Source organism: Eurosta solidaginis, chromosome 2, assembly GCF_040869045.1.
Source record: "Eurosta solidaginis isolate ZX-2024a chromosome 2, ASM4086904v1, whole genome shotgun sequence".
Classification (NCBI taxonomy): domain Eukaryota; kingdom Metazoa; phylum Arthropoda; class Insecta; order Diptera; family Tephritidae; genus Eurosta; species Eurosta solidaginis.
The window spans coordinates 27,330,931-27,350,162 of NC_090320.1; the positions used below are offsets into that span (position 1 = coordinate 27,330,931).

The 19,232-nt window shown below is 37.6% G+C and overlaps 1 protein-coding gene across 1 annotated transcript in view; it reads right to left on the reverse strand.

Annotated features, from left to right (window-relative positions):
• Positions 1-8,063: 8,063 nt before the first annotated feature.
• Npc1a (Niemann-Pick type C-1a) overlaps positions 8,064-19,232 on the reverse strand; it is a 95,860-nt gene continuing 84,691 nt past the window's right edge. Inside the window, exon 13 of the mRNA XM_067764759.1 lies at positions 8,064-19,157. Coding sequence (XP_067620860.1) covers positions 19,152-19,157 — 6 coding nt within the window. The 3' untranslated portion in view covers positions 8,064-19,151. The remainder of the gene's footprint in view (positions 19,158-19,232) is intronic.

The window sequence follows — 19,232 nt, forward strand, 5'->3', positions numbered from 1 at the left end:
ACTGTACCATCTCACGTAGCTAAGCTTTCAAATGCAAAAAACCGTTTTAAAATCGGAGCATTCTGTGTGAAGTTATGTGCATACATGGCATTTAGCGACTTTATTTTATAAGATTTATAGATATAGATATAGATAGAAGATAGATACCACGAACAGTATTCCATGATTCCAAGGGCTTGATTTCGCCCTGTAGAACTTTTTCATTTTCTTCTACTTAATATGGCAGCAGGTGTCACACCCATTTTACACAGTTTTTTCTAAAGTTATATTTTGCGTCAATAAACCAATATTTTGTATAGAATTATGGAATTTTTTTAATTTTTCGAAATTTTCGATATCGAAAAAGTAGGCGTGGTCATAATCGGATTTCGATAAAGTGAGTTCAGATAAGTACGTGAACTAAGTTTAGTAAAGATATATCGATTTTTGCTCAAGTTATCGTGTTAGCGGCCAGGAGCAAGGACAGACGGTCGACTGTGTATAAAAACGGGGCGTGACTTCAGCCAATTTCGCCCATTTTCACAGAAAACAGCTACCGTCATAAAAGCTATGCCTTACCAAATTTCACAAAGATTGGTACATTTTTGTTCGACTTATGGCATTAAAAGTATTCTAGACAAATTAAATGAAAAAGGGCGAAGCCTCGCCCATTTTGGAATTTTCTTTTATTTTTGCACCATATCATTACTGGAGTTGAATGTTAACATAATTTACTTATATAAAAAAAAAAAAACAATAAATGTAAGGCGCGATAACCTCCGAAGAGATCTAAGGCCGAGCTTCTCTTCCAATTTGCGTCGTGCTCCTCTTGATTTTCCCTACAAATTTGCCGGACGGGACCTACATGTTTTATGCCGACTCCGAACGGCATCTGCAAGGCAGATGAGTTTTCACTGAGAGCTTTTCATGGCAGAAATACACTCGGAGCGCTTGCCAGTCATTGCCGAGGGGCGACCCCACTTAGAAAAATTTTCTTCTAATTGAAAAACTTTATTTCTAAAATTTTGATGTTGCTTTGCCCGGGAGTTGAACCCAGGGCATACGGTGTGATAGGCGGAGCAAGCTACCATCAAACCACGGTGGCCACCATACTTACTTATATACTGTAAAGATATTAGGAGTAACGTTCGTGCCAAATGTCATCATGATATCTTCAACGACTTCCAAATTACAGATTGCAAAACCTTTAAATTACCTTCTTTTAAACGTGGGCGGTGCCACGCCCATTGTCCAAAATTTTAATAATTTTCTATTTTGCGTCCTGAGGTCAACCCACCTACCTAGTTTCATCGCCTTATCCGTCTTTGGTAATGAATTATCGCACTTTTTCGGTTTTTCGAAATTTTCGATATCGAAAAAGTGGGCATGGTTATAGTCAGATTTCGTACATTTTAAATAGCGATCTGAGATGAGTGCTCAGGAACTTACATACCAAATTTCATTAAGATAACTCAAAATTTACTCAAGTTATCGTGTTTACGGACGGACGGACGGACATGGCTAAATGAATTTCTTTTTCGCTTTTTGATATATAAAAGTCTATATCTATCTCGATTAGTTTATGCCGTTACGAATTGCCGTTATGCGAACAAAATTAATATACTCTGTGAGCTCTGCTCAGCTGAGTATAAAAAGAATTTAATTGAAAATCCATGTTGTTGTTGTTGTTGTAGCAATGCTCGCCCCACCTAATAGCCGCGACCGATCACAAATTGTCATCAATATCCTCTAACGGGAGTCCAAAGAAACTTGCCGTTTAAACAGGGGTGGACCATAAGGAAAGCGGTGTTAGAGGCGTTGGTTCCACATTACAATTGAAGAGATGGTTGGTGTCATGTGGGGACACATTGCAAACGGGGCATACATTTTGTATGTCGGGGTTGATTCTGGATAGGTAAGAGTTTAACCTGTTACAGTATCCAGAACGAAGTTGAGCAAGAGTGACACGCGTTTCCCTGGGGAGTATGCGTTCCTCTTCCGCAAGTTTTGGATAATTTTCGTTAAGTACTGGATTCACCGGACAATTCCCGGCATAAAGGTCCGACGCCTGTTTATGGAGTTCACCAAGGACCTGCTTGTGTTTTTTCACTCCATACGGCTGGGTTATCAGGTGCCGTATTTCCTCAAAATGCTTACGGAGATGACTCCTTAAGCCCCTAGGCGGTGCTGGTTCATCAATCAGATGTCTGTTGGGATGCCCAGGTTTCTGGGTATTCAACAGGAACTGTTTGGTCAGCATCTCATTTCTCTCTCTGATGGGGAGTATTCTCGCCTCATTATGCAGATGGTGTTCTGGGGACATAAGAAGACAGCCCGTGGCGATTCTGAGAGCAGTATTTTGGCAGGCCTGTAGTTTCTTCCAGTGGGTGGTTTTTAGGCTTGGCGACCATATGGGTGACGCGTAGCACGTAATCGGCTGGCTAATTGCTTTGTATGTAGTCATGAGCGTTTCTTTATCTTTTCCCCAAGTACTGCCAGCGAGGGATTTGAGGATTTTGTTACGGCTCTGAATTCTAGGAACAATTGCGGTTGCGTGCTCACCAAAATGTAGATCCTGATCAAACGTCACACCCAAAATTTTGGGGTGTCGGACAGTCGGTAGCGTAGTGCCATCGACGTGGATGTTCAAAATGGTCGAAATTTGGGGCGTCCATGTTGTAAATAAGGTCGCGGAAGATTTAGTCGGTGATAATGCCAGGTTTCGCGAGGCGAAAAAACTGGAGAGATTTTATTGCATAGCGCATCGATCTTTGGGCCTGGGCCTGTGGCCATTATTGTGCAGTCATCGGCGTAGGATTGTGACTCCTTCCGGTGGTGAAGGTAGCTTAGATATGTAGAAATTAAACAAAAGTGGGGATAGGACACCACCCTGTGGCACCCCTTGTTTAATTCTCCTTGGTTTTGATGTTTCGTTTCTAAATTGCACCGATGCCTGCCGACCACCCAGATAATTTGCGGTCCACCTTTTAAGACATGGTGGAAGGATAGACCCTTCCAGGTCTTGCAGTAACGAGCCATGGTTGACCGTATCAAAAGCTTTTGATAGGTCTAGCGCTACGAGTACTGTTCTATGGTGGGGGTATTGATTTAAACCGCAATTTATCTGGGTGCCAATGGCATTTAGCGCGGTGGTAGTGCTATAGAGTTTTCTGAAGCCATGCTGATGAGGGGCTAGCTGCAAATTTGCTTGGAAATAAGGGAGCAAAATGGCTTCAAGCGTCTTTGCCACTGGCGATAGGAGAGATATCGGACGATACGACTCACCTATGTTAGCTGGTTTCCCAGGCTTTAGTAGCGGGACCACCTTGGCCATTTTCCATTTCTCAGGTATGACAAAGGTGGAAAGAGACAGATTGAAGACATGCGCTAAATATTTGAAACCCTCTTCCCCTAGGTTTTTAAGCATCGGCATGGCTATGCCGTCTGGGCCCACTGCTTTGGATGGTTTAGCACGACCAATGGCGTCCTCAACCTCTTTAGCGGTGATGGTGATTGGTGACGCGCTGAATTTGTGTTTATGTGCGCGTCTATTGGCTCTCCGTCTATCTTTGTCGACCGTAGGATGCATTATATATTGTCGGCAGAAAGCGCTCGCGCATTTTTTCGCGTCCGACAGCACTTTGTCGCCAAAGGCGATGGAAACTTTGTCTTTGTGCTTAGTCGGATTCGATAGGGACTTTACGGTGGACCAAAGTTTACCCACACCGGTAGAGAGGTTACAACCTCTTAGGTGCTCCTCCCATTTCGCCCGCTTGTGTTCATCCACAAGCAATCTGATGCGTTGGTTTATATCCCTTATTTGGGAGTCGCCTTGTTCAAGCTGTCTTATAAAGTCACGTTCTCTCGCTAAGTTTGCGGCCTCCGCCGGGAAGTGGGGCCGGATTTCGGGAATTCTCCCGGCGGGAATGAAATGTGCCGAGGCGGATTTAATGACCTTACGGAAGGCACGCTCCCCTTGGCGGGCATCAGTCGGGATAGGGAGGGCAGCTAGGCGGCTGTCTGTAAAGGATTTATATTCTTCCCACTTTCCTTTTTTGAAGTTTATGAAAGTGCGTTTTTCAGTGACGATTAAGTCGGCGGTACGCTCAAGCGAAATAAGTATGGGCAGGTGGTCGGATGCCAATGTTACCATCGGCTGCCAGTTGACGCAGTTTACGAGTTCTGCGCTCACGATTGAGATATCTGGCGAGCTGTGACAGCTACCTACCATACGTGTGGGGGCGTCTCAGTTTATTGTGCAGAACGTCGTTTCTTCTATTTGATCCGCCAACATCTCACCCCTACTGTCCGCCCGCAAGTTTGAATGCCATAGATCATGATGGGCATTGAAATCGCCTAAGATAATGCGATTGTTGCCAGTGAGTAAGGCCCTGATATTAGGGCGGTATCCACTGGGGCAACAGGTAGCAGGAGGGATGTAGATGTTGATGATTTCTAGGTTTGCATCGCCTGACCGGACAGATAGGCCCTGACGTTCTAAGACATTGTCCCTGCGGTCGATGCCAGGATCAAATATATAATATTGCACAGAGTGGTGTATGATAAACGCGAGACCGCCTCCATTTCCGCTCTCGCGGTCTTTCCTGTGGACGTTATACCCAGAGCAGGTCTGCAATGCAGATCTTGCTGTGAGTTTAGTCTCTTGAATCGCAGCAATGCGGATGTTGTGCCGCTTCATGAAATCGACTATCTCCGTAATCTTCCCAGTTAGTCCATTACAGTTTAACTGCAGAATTCTGAAGTGCATAAGGGGAGACGTCGCCACTCTGGGGGTAAGTGACGGGTGACTACGCCTGGGTTGGGGAAGGCCAGGACGCAATTGCTGTTCTGCCCTAGGGTTGGGCGTCCTTGGGCAAGCATTGGGGTACCCGGATAATTTGGGTTTGCGACCTGGCAACATGGCGCGATGAAACCCGTCGGGGGGTTGCCGCCGCGGAGACCAGAACATCTAGGAAAGTGGCACCACCCAAAGCAGGAGCTGCATTGGGCGGATGTCGCAAACATATATTGTCTGTGCTGGCAAACGGTGCAAACGGAGGTAGGGACTAAGAGTCTGTTTCCCTGACCTACACGATTGCTGCCGGAAAAGAGGGGGGGAGAAGACGGGGGCAGGGGCTGTTGCTCAGCATTGCTTCCGACTCTACTACGAAGATTGTAGTTATGAGTGGTAGCAGCTGTTTGAGTTCTTGGCGCCGTGGGGCGCGAGCAGCAGCGGGTACTTGTTGTGGCTTGCTGAGCAGCGGGGCTGCTGGAAGGTAGTGGGGGGGGGGGGGGGCGCTTAGACGTAGACTACGGGACGCCCTTGGGCGTGAACAGCAAGGAGCCACAAAAGATTTATAAAAATTACGTGGACGTCGGGTTTTGGGATCAAGCCCAGAACAACCTGTCCGATGCAACCATCCCTTGCACGAGACACACTGAACAGAGTATGACCGTCCTAAAAAGATTCTTTTCCGGCAGATGCAGCAAAACCATTTCTCAGGACCGGGGTCAGGAGACGGACCCGGATTGGATTCGATGCCTTCCCGGAGTAAGAGAATATGGAGCAGTCCTGCTGCAAGGAGCTGCTGGGAGGATGACAATTTGTGGGAGGGACGAAACAAATTAGATGGGGTCACACTGAAATGACAGTCCTTGGTCGGGAAAAATCCCGAGTCGCTCCGGTACATAGAACCGACTGCCTTGGGAAGCGATTGAAAATCCATAAAAGTTGTCAGTGCTATTTTTCTATTCGCTGCTAAACGTGATTAAATTTTTTGCTGCGTGTATTTCATAATTGATACAAATGTGCGCAGTTAGTGAATAGTAGTGAAGGCAGTGGTCGTGAGAAATTTTTTTAAAGGTGCCACACTCAACAATAGTAACAACAACAAAACGCTGGCAAACATATTTTGTGTTAATCCGTAATTTTAATTATTTTTTTTTTTTCTGTAGGGAAAAGCATTGGGAATGAATGTCAATATAAAAGCTAAATCTATTTATACGCCTCTCTACGGCTAGCTCAGGCACTTGGCACATTCTAAATGAAGGCAGGCAATATGTAGGAGCCCATATTTTATAGCGTTTGGTGGTAAGGTGAAATGCAAAAAACACTTTATTACAACGTAATCTGTAAATATCTGCATTATTGCATTGTTTGATTTAAAAATATCCGCGGCGTACGCGGTCGTCGAATGCGTTGTGCCTTTGCTGCTACTTTGAGACAACAAAAACAAACTGCTTTCTTTTTCTTGGGTTTTCATTAATTTAGAAAACGAAGATACTTACTATCCTCACACATGCTTAAATTATTGACCACACTGCTTCTTTTTGTGCAGACATCATAATATGCCGAAATGTGTGATAGAGTCCAGGGGGCGGAGCATGTTATTCTCACTTGCCGCTTACTTCTCTAAACGATTTGATAATGTCCAATAAAAGGATACTCGTTGTTTAGTTTTGAACTTCAAATATTTTCATCTTGTAGATTAATCTTAATTTGATTCTTGGTTCCATCATTAACGGTTCAGGCGCTACGTGAGATGTCAAGTTTATCGACAACTACTGACGACAAACCCGATTAATGTGTATATCTCTTGAATCAAGCAACATTTTTATATATTTTTCAATGCATTATATAGCTACCCACTTGTAGACTAAGGCACGATTCGATTCAATATTTTATCGGTAACGGTTATGGCGCTTGGGTGGTTAATCGGTTTATTGATAACTTCTGTCGGTTTTGTACCACTCACTCTTGAACCATAGCCAAATGGCAAAGTTTTTGCTTTTAAAATATACGAGCCGGACCCGTGCGCATCTGGCGCAACCAATATACAAGTCTCCTATCAAATATCAACAGAAATCGGCTGTTTTATCAATCAATTAAAACTTACAGCTTGCGCTGCCATCTGTCGTATGGTAGCAACTGCCGGTAATGCAGTTCAAATATTAACAATAGTGCCATAGTACAAATAGATTTCTTTGCGTGCTCACAATCGTTTATTTTTGACAAATTATTTTTATAAAATGTAGCTAAACAAAAGCACTATTGCCCAAAGCTCGCTAATATCCCGAATCTCCATATTTATAACCAAAACTTTATTTATAGATTTGGATTCCAAATAAGAGCGAAAAAGGGACCCGTACATAAAAACAGCAATTAAAAATAATATACACGAGCCTGACCCGTGCGCATCTTGCGCAACCAATATATGTCTCTTATCAAATATCAACATAAATCACCTGTTCTATCAATCAATTAAAACTTACAGCTTGCGCTGCCATCTGGCGTATGGGAGCAACTGCCGGTAGTGCAGTGCAAATATTTACAATAGTGCCATAGTACAAATATACTTATTTGTGTGCTCACAATCGTTTATTTTTAACAAATTATTTTAATAAAATATATCTAAAGAAAAGCTCTACGACCAAAATTGCACAAAGCTCGCTAATAGCCCGAATCTCCATCTTTACAACCAAAACTTTATTTATAGATTTGAATTCCAAATAAGAGCGAAAAAGGGACTCGTACATAAAAACAGCAATTAGAAATAATATATATGATGATAGGTACTAACTTGTAGATTAATCCACAATTTGACATTAACGTCTAACATTAACCCTTTAGGGCAAATTTGAAAGGTATCGGTACATAAATGACCCAGCACCACAATTGCCCTATATGTTTCTTCAACCAAGAAAGATTTTATTAATTTTTTTTTGTGCATTATATATAGGTACCCACCATGTCCGATCGCAAAGAAGCTGATGCATGCGCCGTACCAACTCCTGTTGTTGTTGTTATATTAACGATAAAGACACTCCCCGAAGGTTTTGGGGAGTGTTATCGATGTTGATGGTCCTTTGCCGGATATAGATACGGTACGTTCCGGTAACAAAGCACCATATAGGACTAGCCTGGCCATCTCGGGAACGAAAAATATGACCACATTTAACCTTCTAGGCCATCCCGTCCCCGTATCTATGTGTATGTAGGTCTCGCCAATTTGTAATGTACGACGTCACAAATTGAAAGAGAAGCTTAGCTTAAATCTCCCTTCCTGTAATTTAAACAAATAACGTACATATTTAAGAACGACCTTTTATTTTTGTTTTATTATAATTTACTCCATTATCTACATATTACCTACTTTTCAAGTTATACATAATATAATAAAGATTTTGTTTTTTTGACTTTTTCAAGACGTTTCGCAAAGTCAGCATACCAGGAACTGATTTATTTTTATTTTTTTATATTGGTCTTATAGTCCACAATTGAAAAGACCATTTTAGCTGTAATTTGCTTATGTTATAGTGTATTTTCTTTTTTAATTTTTGTTATTGTTTTGTAAGTATATCTACAGAGCATACAGATTGCATACATACAGAAAAGTTTAATATATACAGACATATTGTTTTGGTTTAGTACATACTATACATGTATACATACATAATATCATAAATAGGCAGTTTGCATAAGCGTGAAAGGTGGACCACGGACAGGAACGTGGAGGGGTAAAAAGTATGTACTGTTTGCAACGCAAAAACGCGGAGCTGCGGAAAATATGCCACAGGATGCGAAGGCTAGCAGCCTGCGTACATGGCAGACCTGAGGCTCTAGAAAAGTCGCAATCTTAATTCCTGGAAAGCGATTTGCAAGCAAGTGGATCGATACCCCTGGAGACAGCATATGTAACAGTAATTAAAAAGATCCGTCCGTCAAACCAGCTGATGGACGAGGACAAAATAAGAAACATTATGAATGTTGTTTCCCCTCCAACCACCCATGGAGGATGGGCCAGTTCCTCATGAAGACCACAACATAGAACAATTTCATAAACTGTCCGGCGCACTATGACATAACTGCCCAGAATTTATGTAGCACATGTACAACAAATGTCTCGACGAAAGATTTTTTCCCCACCAGATGAGTTCATATTCCAAAAGGGAAAGGACACACCAACTCTCTTACCGCCCACTATGCATGTCGAACAAATTGTTGGATAGTCTCCTACTGCAATGAATCACGAGAGCATTAGAGGACGGAGAGGACGCTCTCGCTGACAGCATGATTTCTAGAGGAGCAGTTCACAATGGATGCCAAATTGGTGGAGAGCCTCCTGTAGCAACGAATCACGAGAGCATCAGAGGTCGTAGGAGGACTCTCTCGCCGACAGCATGATTTCTGGAAGAAAGACGCAGTCAAGAAAGCTGAGACAGCGTGCCACAGAGCAAGACCGATAGTCTTGCTGGCCACGCTGGACGTCAAAATCGCTTTCGATATAGCCATGTGGGGCGACATGCTTGAGGCACTAGAAAGCAGATATGTATGAAACCACTCACAGTCAAAGAATGGTAAAAATAACAGGCGGAGCGGCTCAGGGTAGTTCGGTACTAGGTCCCGATCGCTAGATTATTACATGCGACAGTCTTCTTCGATTTGACATGCCAAAAAGCACCTTCCTCCTCGCCTATGTAGCATTTGTGATAACAGCACGAACCTGCGAGCTGGCATAGCTGAAAGTAAACCAGGTTGTGCACAGTGTAAATAGGTGGATGGATGATCACAGTCTCCAACTAGCAACAGCAAAAACGGAGATCGTTATCCTTACAAAGAGGCAGTAGTTTTCCACTTTCAGGAATATGATGGTTTAGCACCAGCTAATAGGAACACGCAGTTCAACGAAATATCTGGGTGTGAGGCTAGATAGTAAGCTCACCTTCTCAGACAACATCCGAGAAGCCTGCGAAAAGGCTGCGCTCACAATAGCAAACCTTAGTAAAATAATAGCAAACACAGGCGGTCCAAAGCCATGTACAAGGAAGATGCTTGCATCAGCCTCGGTTACTTTACTCCTTTACGGTGCAGAAATCTGGGCGGACGCCCAGTTGTGGAGTTGGCCAAGTAAATTTTGTAACTGAATTTTTAATCCTAATGCGAGCTGCCCATCTATGCGTAATATGTATGTATGACACAAACTCGTGTATGTATTCTATATAGTAATTATAAAAATATTTTATTAATGCATCCACGCGTGTGTGGGTGTAGTAAAATTAACTTTCCATTGTGTATGCTTAATTTTTTATTTTTTTTTATTACACCTAAATATTTATTCGCATGTTGACAACGTTTTTCTCTGTTATTTTAATCATTCCTTAAGTGCCCATTACTGATACTTAGCATAGACTTGACTTTACTTGGCATTAGCCACGATTATACTCCACTTAGCGCATACAATCTGGCATCATAATCAGCTGTTTTCCAGCTGTCATTTTATATTTTATTGTGAAATATTTGCTACAAAAAGTGGTGGTTTTTAAACAAAGTTAATTTTGAGTACTACAATTAATTTATGAGTATAAAAATTGTTTAAAACAATCAATTAATGTCAATTTGTATGACAAAATGTCAAAATTAAATGGAAAAAAACAAATGGCATCTCAAAATGAACTTACATAGAAAATCAAAATTCAACAGACTTCTAAGTCAAGTTAAGTGTTGCTACGTTTTAAGTAATCAATAATATGCAATGTTCATTTAACAGAACTATAAGTGACAGTTCTCAAGTCAAGTCAAGTCTATGCTAAGTATGAGCAATGGGCCCTTTATTATATGTACGCCTTATGACTTTTTTCGTATACCTTACTCTTCCAATTTATGGTAGGTAGACTTTGTTTTTTTTTTTATTAATAATAGTAATTATTATTATTATTTAATTTTTTCAATTAAAGAAGGCCACATTAAATTTTCAACTAATAGTTATAATGCATATACAATTACAATCACCAATTACTTAAAGGATTTAATACTTCATTTGTTTACGGTGCTGTTGATATACATAGAACAAGTACAAAAATTTAACAAAGTTACTGTTTATTAGGGTGAGACAAAATAAAAAACAAAACGTTCTTATCTTGTGAATGGTGATATGAAATTTGTGGCTCATGAGAAAAGAAAAATTTCGAAAGATAATTTTGTAAAAAAGTTAGTGTTTATTAGGGTGAGACAAAATAAAAAAACAAAACGTTCTTAGCTTGTGAATGGTGATATGAAATTTATGGCTCATGAGAAAAGAAAGATTTCGAAAAATTATTATTCAAAGATAATTTCTTAAATAACAAAATAAAAAAATTTGAGACTTGCAAAATAAAAAAAAATATAATTTAGAAAGATATAAATTAAAAAAAATTCCCCTATTACGGTTTACAACTCAACTTAGTTGGGTTGTAATTAAAACAACTCAACTTTAAGACAACTCAACTCAACTTCAGTTGAAGTTGAATTGATGTTGCCAACCTAAAAAAGTGATGATTAGACAGATAAATGAACAGATGATCAATTTGTGGCGGAAATTCAAGCATTTGCAAAATTGATTTTTTTTTAATAGCAAAATGGATATCAATTAAATAACATTACATTTATTTTATAACGACGAAAATTTTGGTGACAAAATTGACGTGTCGCGAAAACGGAAAAAATTCGCATGATCACTCCAATCCCTTGAAACTACCAAGCACCAAGTAAGAAAACGTTGTAAGTGGCAAATGATGACTTCATTAGAAGAAGTTATTTTGAAGATTTGTAAGTTATTTTCGGTTAAATAAGGAAAGATATTGCTCGAGGGACGGGTGTACCCTTATTTTAAAACTACACTCCTTGCTGACGGCAGATGTCAAAAATTCTGTGGAAATGATTTTAGTGTTGGACTGGACAACGTCTGCAGTTAATAAAGAGGTTTTAGATATTGCGGAGCATATTTGTGCGAAGTGGATTAAAAACCATATGACTCCAGAGAAAGCGCATGTTACTTTAAAACAGGATTCCCAGGAGTAGCGGGTAGTATCGATGGGACTCACGTTCGCATAATTTCACCTATTTTGACTGCATAGCACTGCGCCTTGCCTCGTCCAACTTCGGGATGTCGCCCCAGAAGGCCAAAAAGATGTTCAATGTAATCCTTGGTTGAAAACTGCTTTTTTTCTATAAATGTGTACAAAAATGCTGATTATAAAGTTTGTTTAAATTAACTTAAAAAGGTTTAATTACTCGCTTTCCATTTTTTTCTGGCAACATTTTACAAGAAGGTGTCCTATCTAATTTTTTTTTCAAAAAGTATCAAAGGTGGTATCGAAAGACATGTTTCGAGAATCCGGTAGCGGAAATTAAAAATTTTATTTCTATCGAAAGAAATTTACAAAAACCCATAAAATGGCCCCGAGATGGTCCGAAATATTAGGCCCGATCCATAGGTTTCTTGCACAGAACACCTTTCCGCGTTGGGGGCCTTCGGCCGCGATTTGTAAGAATTGTATGAAACAACTGCTAGTAATCAGTTGTCAAATTTTTTAGTAATCAGTTGTCAAATTTGTATGTCTTTGACAACTACATCAACATAAAGTTGTAAACGGTAATGCCACAACCGACATTTTTTTTACAGGTTGAGTTAAAATCCGTAATACCAAATTGGAAAATTTCAACTGAAACAGTTGAGTTGTAAACGGTAATAGGGGCATTAATTAAAAAATCCACTTTTTTTAACTTTTCGATTTTAAAATGAAATTTCTGTTGGAAGTAGCTAAAAGGTTAAGAAATGAAACAAAAAAATGAGTTTTCAAATTATTAATACGGGCTGCTGCGTGTAAAATTAATAAACTCCTAAAAAACTTAAATGAATATATCAAATTGAAAAAAAAATTTTAAAAATATAAAAATAAATTTTTTCTAAAACGCATTTTAAAATAAATAATTTTGCTCTCAGGACATATTTTATTTATTACTTATTTCAGGAATTCAATTATATTTAAACCAGTAGACCATGCATTCCACGGTTCCTGAAAATGACTTCAGAACGAAGTCGAAATATCGACATAAATAAAAATTGACAAATATATGTTTACACATAATCATTTTGTGGTTTAAATTTTATATATTTGATTTGGCTTAGAGCTTGACTATTGTTTAAATGTTAACCATGAAGGCCGATAAAACAACAACAGGAATTCAATTAGAAATTATTTTTTAAGACACTAAAGAAAATTTTGAAAACACGCAAATTTGTTAATAAAAAAAAATATGGTCGGGCTTATAGCATTTTGTTGTTTAGCCACAACTTTTGTGAAGAAGGTTTAGTTAATTTTTTTTTAAACTTTGAAAATTTTGAATATTTAAAATTCAAATATATAAAGAGTTTTTTTTTTCAAGTTATGAATATGGCTATTTTAAATTTCAATAGCACTTTCAATAATTTATTTATTTATGTAAGCATAGTTTTCTTCGAAAAATTCCCATTTTTTACTTTCTTCTCTTTTTTAATTATTTTTGATAAAATACGAATTCCACTCCAAGCTAAGAATTCTCATTATCTTTTATGGACCTCCAACTACGTTTTATTCCGGCTATTATGCCCAAGTGCTTTTTAAACGCCAATAAATACCGTTACTAAATACGACAGTGAAATTTACTACGAATAAGGATTTATTCTATTAAATTAGTGAAAGGGACTTTTTTATTATCAAATTTAGAGAGTACCCAAACCAATGAATAAGCTGTGTGATTTTTTGGAGGTTTTGTGAAAATATTAAAAAAAAAATAATTATTGCAAATCTATCACGGCTGCCATTCCGAAAAACGCCCTATCTTGGAAGATGTTTGAACAACGCCCTATTTCAGAATTATTCCGAGATGGGCGTTCTTCAATCGAATTGTAAGATAGGATGTTTTTGCAATACATTTTGAAATATGGCGTTATTCAAACGTCTTCTGAGATATGGCGTTTCCGAAACGGCAGCCGAGATAGGGTTATATTCCACTCGGCAGTCGATTTGCACAGTTAGCTAGTATCCATATATTTTTATAACTTAATTTTCTGCATTGTGGCATTGACAAATCTTAAACAAAAGGCGAGAATTCGACTAGTTTGACATTCGCTAGTTCGATAGAAATTTCTAAAGTATTCCAAATGTCTAATCGTACACCGAAATATAACCGTTGACCAAATTTCATTAAGATATCTCGAAAATTTAGGGACTAGTTTGCGTTCAAACAGGCATATGGCCAGACGGACATGCCTAAATCAACTCAGATCGTTATCCTGATCATTTGGGCATACTTATTCTTGGCTCTAATTATCACTTTTCCTTTAAAGACCTACAATTTTGAGATTCTTGATAAACTTAATATATTGTGGCGAATTTTAGCATCACTATGTTATTAGTAAATAAAGGCACAACAAAAATGGAGCAAGCTGCCACTCTTGTGTACATGAACAAATCAGTCATCATTTACACACATACATACAAGGCAAGGAAGAGATAACTCAACCACAGATGTAGTCATCAGCCGAAGTTGTTACTCACACATACGCACGCAATATGTAGCTCAATTACCAAGCAGGAGATACAGCAGTTCTAGAAGGCGAAACGTCTAGACTTTAGTAGAAATGTGCGAATAAAGCAACGGAGAGTATAAAAGCAGCGCCAGCTACTTTTTCATCATCTATCAGTTTTGATTTAAGCACGCTAATAGTTGTGAAGTATAAGTGTTATTGTGAAGTACCTCAAAGTACTTAGTCTAATAAAGACCATTTTGCATTATTGAATATTGGAGTTATTTATTCAACAGTTTAGCGATTCGAACGTCAGCAGAAGGTTCGGAATAAGCCGAATTACCCAAAATTCGTTACAATATTAATTCATTTTCCTTAAAGATATAATTACATTTCGGAAGTCAATTTCGAACTTTGAAAGCTAACTCCGAAAAACGAACAAATTCCTTTTTTACTCAATATCTAAAAAAAATGCTTTTTGGGTTAAAAACGCATGTATATAAAATTGATTTTATCATACAGCGTAATGCACATAAGCTTCTCAACAATTTTTGTTTTAGCAAATATTGATTCAAAAGGCAGTTAGCTTAAAAATATATATTTTATATTAATTTGTGGAAAACCAAAAACATCACACAGCTTCACATAAATGAATATAATATAAATAAAATGGTAAACAATTAAATATCTACATATAGTATAATAATACAATTAATCTACGCTAAGAAAAAAATCAAGATATATATAACCCATTCTAAATATTAACTCGGAACTTTGTTCTCGCGGATTTTTTTATTGCCGCGAAAAAATTTCTCCAATTCTTTTCTGCTAGGGAGAACAATAATTGGGGAATACGAGTTTCGAATTTTCGAAGTCCGCTGATTTGTCAATTAAAATTTTGTTGTACATTTCTATTTTCGTTTAACAAATTGAAAAGTTTAGTTATTGTTGCGAATTTGTTTAAAATTTAGAAATAAAATATAAACATTGACTGAAATACGTAGCGAATTGGTGCCATAGCAACACAAACAGAGGAGCATAAGAAGACTGTGCGATAGCACAAATCCGCTGCAGTGGCCTGCTTCCATTCAGCAAAACAATATTCTGGCCGCCAAGTCGAGTTGAATTCCTCTTTCGTATATGCCAAAATCGATTGAAGCCTTCTTAAAAAATCCCTGCGCAATTTCTGGATGACTGCATCAAATTTGCTTAGAATTCTTCCGTTGCTTATTTATATTGTGACGAATATTAGCATCACTAAGCTGATACTAAATAAATAAAGGCACAACAACAATAAAGCAAGCTGTCACTCTTGTGTACGTAAACAAATCAATCATAATTTACACACATATGTACATACAAGGCAACGAAGAGATACTCGCAAACACATGTAATCATCAGCCGCAGCAGTACTCACGCATACACCCGCATATGGCTATAAGATAGACATAAACTACAAGTATACATGTATATAGAAATTACGAAGCAGGACATACAGCAGTTCTAGAATGCGAAACGTCTAGACTTTAGTAGAAATATGCGAATGAACCAACGGAGAGTATAAAAGCAGCGCAAACTGAGTAATCAGTGATCAGTTTCATTTAAACACGCTATTAGTTGTAAAGTACTACTCCCAAAGCAATCTAATAAAAACCAATTTGCAATACAGAATATTGGAGTTATTTATTCGACAGTTAAGCGATACGAACGTTAGCAGAAGGTTGTAAATGAGCGGAATTTCCCTAAATTCGTTACAATATACTTTTGGACTGTAACAAAGAGTTTTGTGGTAGAACGTTAATATATGCCCCTGTTACGGTATACAACTCAACTTAGTTGGGTTGTATTTAAAACAACTCAACTTTCAGACAACTCAACTCCTGTTTGGTATTACGAATTACAACTTATTTCAGTTGAAGTTGAGTTGAGTTGCCAACTTCAGAAAGTGATGATTTGACAGATAAATGAACAGCTGATCATTTTGTGGAGGATATTTAAGCATTTACAAAATAAAAGCAAAACGGACATTATATGAAAATCTATTTTATAATGGCAAAAATGTTGGTGATTGACATGTCGCGAATACGGAAAACATTCGCGTGATCATTCCAATCCCTTGGAACTACCAAGCACCAAGTAAGAAAATGTCTAAGTGACAAATGATGAGCTTCTCATGAAGTTATTTTGCAGATTTGAAAGGAAGCATTTTGCTCATTACTAAACAAAATTAAGGACCATTTCCGCAAACGCGTTCGCAGGAAGGCTTTACCCCTATTTTAAAATTATGCGTCTCACTCCGATTCCTTGCTGACGGCAGCTATCAAATATGCTGTGCAAATGATTTTGGTGTTGGACTGGTTTTAGATATTATTGAGGAGCATATTTGTGCGAAGTGGATTAAAGCCCAAACAGCAACAATTGTATTTTACTCTAGAACAGGATTCCCAGGAGTAGTGTTAGTATCAATGGGACTCACGTCCGCATAATTTCACCTATTTTGGCTGCGTCCGAACTGCGGCCAGCCTCGTCCAACTTCGGAATGTCGCTCCATAAAGTCAAATAGTTATTCAATGAAATATTTCGTTTAAACGTTGTTTTTTCTATAAATGTGTAAATGTTGATTATTGTTTGATTAAAAAAGGTTAAACTACCGGCTTTCAATTTTTTGTTTTTTTTGGGTACCGTTTTATGAGGCCGTGCACCATCTAACTCTTGTCAAAGGTGGTATCAAAAGACGTGTTTCGATCTCCGTTTTTAGGATTCGAAAGCGGAAATTAAAAATTTTATTTCTGTCGAAAAATTATTACAAAAACCCACAAAATGGCCCCAAGAGTGTCCGAAATATGAGGCCGGACCAAATTTTTTTCCATAGAACATTATTCTGCGCAAATACAACATCCACATGTAAATTTGAACCGAAATGATATGACAGAAATTAAATTTTTAATTTTGTTTTCGGATTCTTAATTCGGAGGTCGAAACGTGTCTTTTGATACCAACTTTGAAAATTTTTGTTGAAAATTAGGTGGTGAGCCGACTTATAAAACATTACATTTTTTCAAAACAACTGCAAAATTGTATGAGACAACTGCTAGTAATCAGTTGTAAGATTTTGACGTCTTTGACAACTACACCAACACAACGTTGTAAACGGTAATGCCACATAAAGTTGTTAGACTAGACAACTCAACCGACATTTGTTTTGACAGGCTGAGTTGTAATCTGTAATACCAAATTGCGAAATTTCAACCCAACCAGAGTTGAGTTGTAAGCGGTAATAGGGGCAATAATTTAGCACAAATGTGTACTAATTAGTGTTTTTTTCATATAAGAAATAGTAAACTTAAACTATTTTGATGCATTCCCTTTAATTCAACATGTGAAAAAACTCCTAAAAAATAGCAGAGCAATCTCCCCTTCAATCACATTCATAATACCTAATTTTCTCCATTAACCGGTTTTCCCTTTTTCGAACATTGTTCAGAATAAGAGGAAAGGGAAAAGTGAAAAAACTTCACAAAGATTTTTTATTTAGAATATTGTTAGCTGACCTAATCATGTGAAAACGACTTCATAGCTTAAAAGGACATTAAACGGAAATGTGAATCTTCCTAAAGACAAAATAATGACATATAAATTTTAAAAATCGGACGCTAAGTAACCAAGTTACAATGAAAAAACTATTTCGGCTGTATTTCGAAGGATCAAAAAAAAAATTTTGCAATTTTTTTTTTGTATGGGGACTAACCCAGTCTAATGTATATATAACTAGTGTGAGCCAGACCTCGATAACTCAATGGAACGCTCCTATTAACTACATTTATGCTACCTAAAGAATTCCTAAAAATAAAATAGTAGTGCCATACAAATAATTTAGAAAAAGCTACGCTTCAAAATCAGTATCAACATTCTCTTTAATTCATATATATATAAACACCAAAATAATATTCGAAAATAGAAATTTTTTTGTTTGCTCTCTAAATATTCGTGTATGCACTTGCGTTATGTCTATAGATCTATGTGGTAGGTATGAATGTATGCATATATGTGTGAATGTTTGCGTTTATGTACAACGTAAAGAATATGATATATACTATATAAAACAAATAAAATAAATGATATCTTATGAAAGGCTACGTAACTTTTCGATAACAAACTTTTTTTGTTTTTTTTTTTCAACTGCACCTAACCCTCAGTATGACCAGTCTATGGAAATACATATCGTATGTACATAGAATTTATTGAATGTTTCATATATAAAAGTTGTTTTGCTTTTTGTTTCTTGTTCTTCTCCTGTTTTATTAAGTTTATCACAGAGTACGATTTAGGCTGGTAAGTCTTGGTGCTTACTGTGCTTTTTTTCTTGTTAAGTTTTTTAAATTACTCTGAAATATTTCTAATATTTTGTCTTTTTTACTTTTACTGACGCATTTATAGTCATGCGCTATGTTATTTATGCGCATTAGGAAAAAGTTTCGAAAAATCAAAGCTTAAAAAATTACATACGATACATATACATTTTTATCCTTTTGTACCCTACATTTTTTTTGCCTTTTTTATCCTGATTTGTTACAAAGTACAAATGAAGTTCCATCTGCTCTTTCACTTTTGTTTTAGCTCGTCTGGGCACGCTTTTTGTTGGTTTTGTTTTTTCAATACTTTCATTATTTTGTTTTCTTGTTGTTGTTAACCTTTTTTTCACTACACATCCGTTGCACGTTGATCACACGTCCCACGGATGCACTGCTGAAGTACGGATAGTAAGTTTGTTGATTGTGTCGATCGTATGCTGATTTTTGGACTTGGCGGACAAACATCTTCTCTTTGGTAAATTATCGTTTCGCATCACGTCTACAAGAAATACATGTAAAAAATATATACATTAGTTATGTATATATGTATACTATATCTTATCTCTATATATTG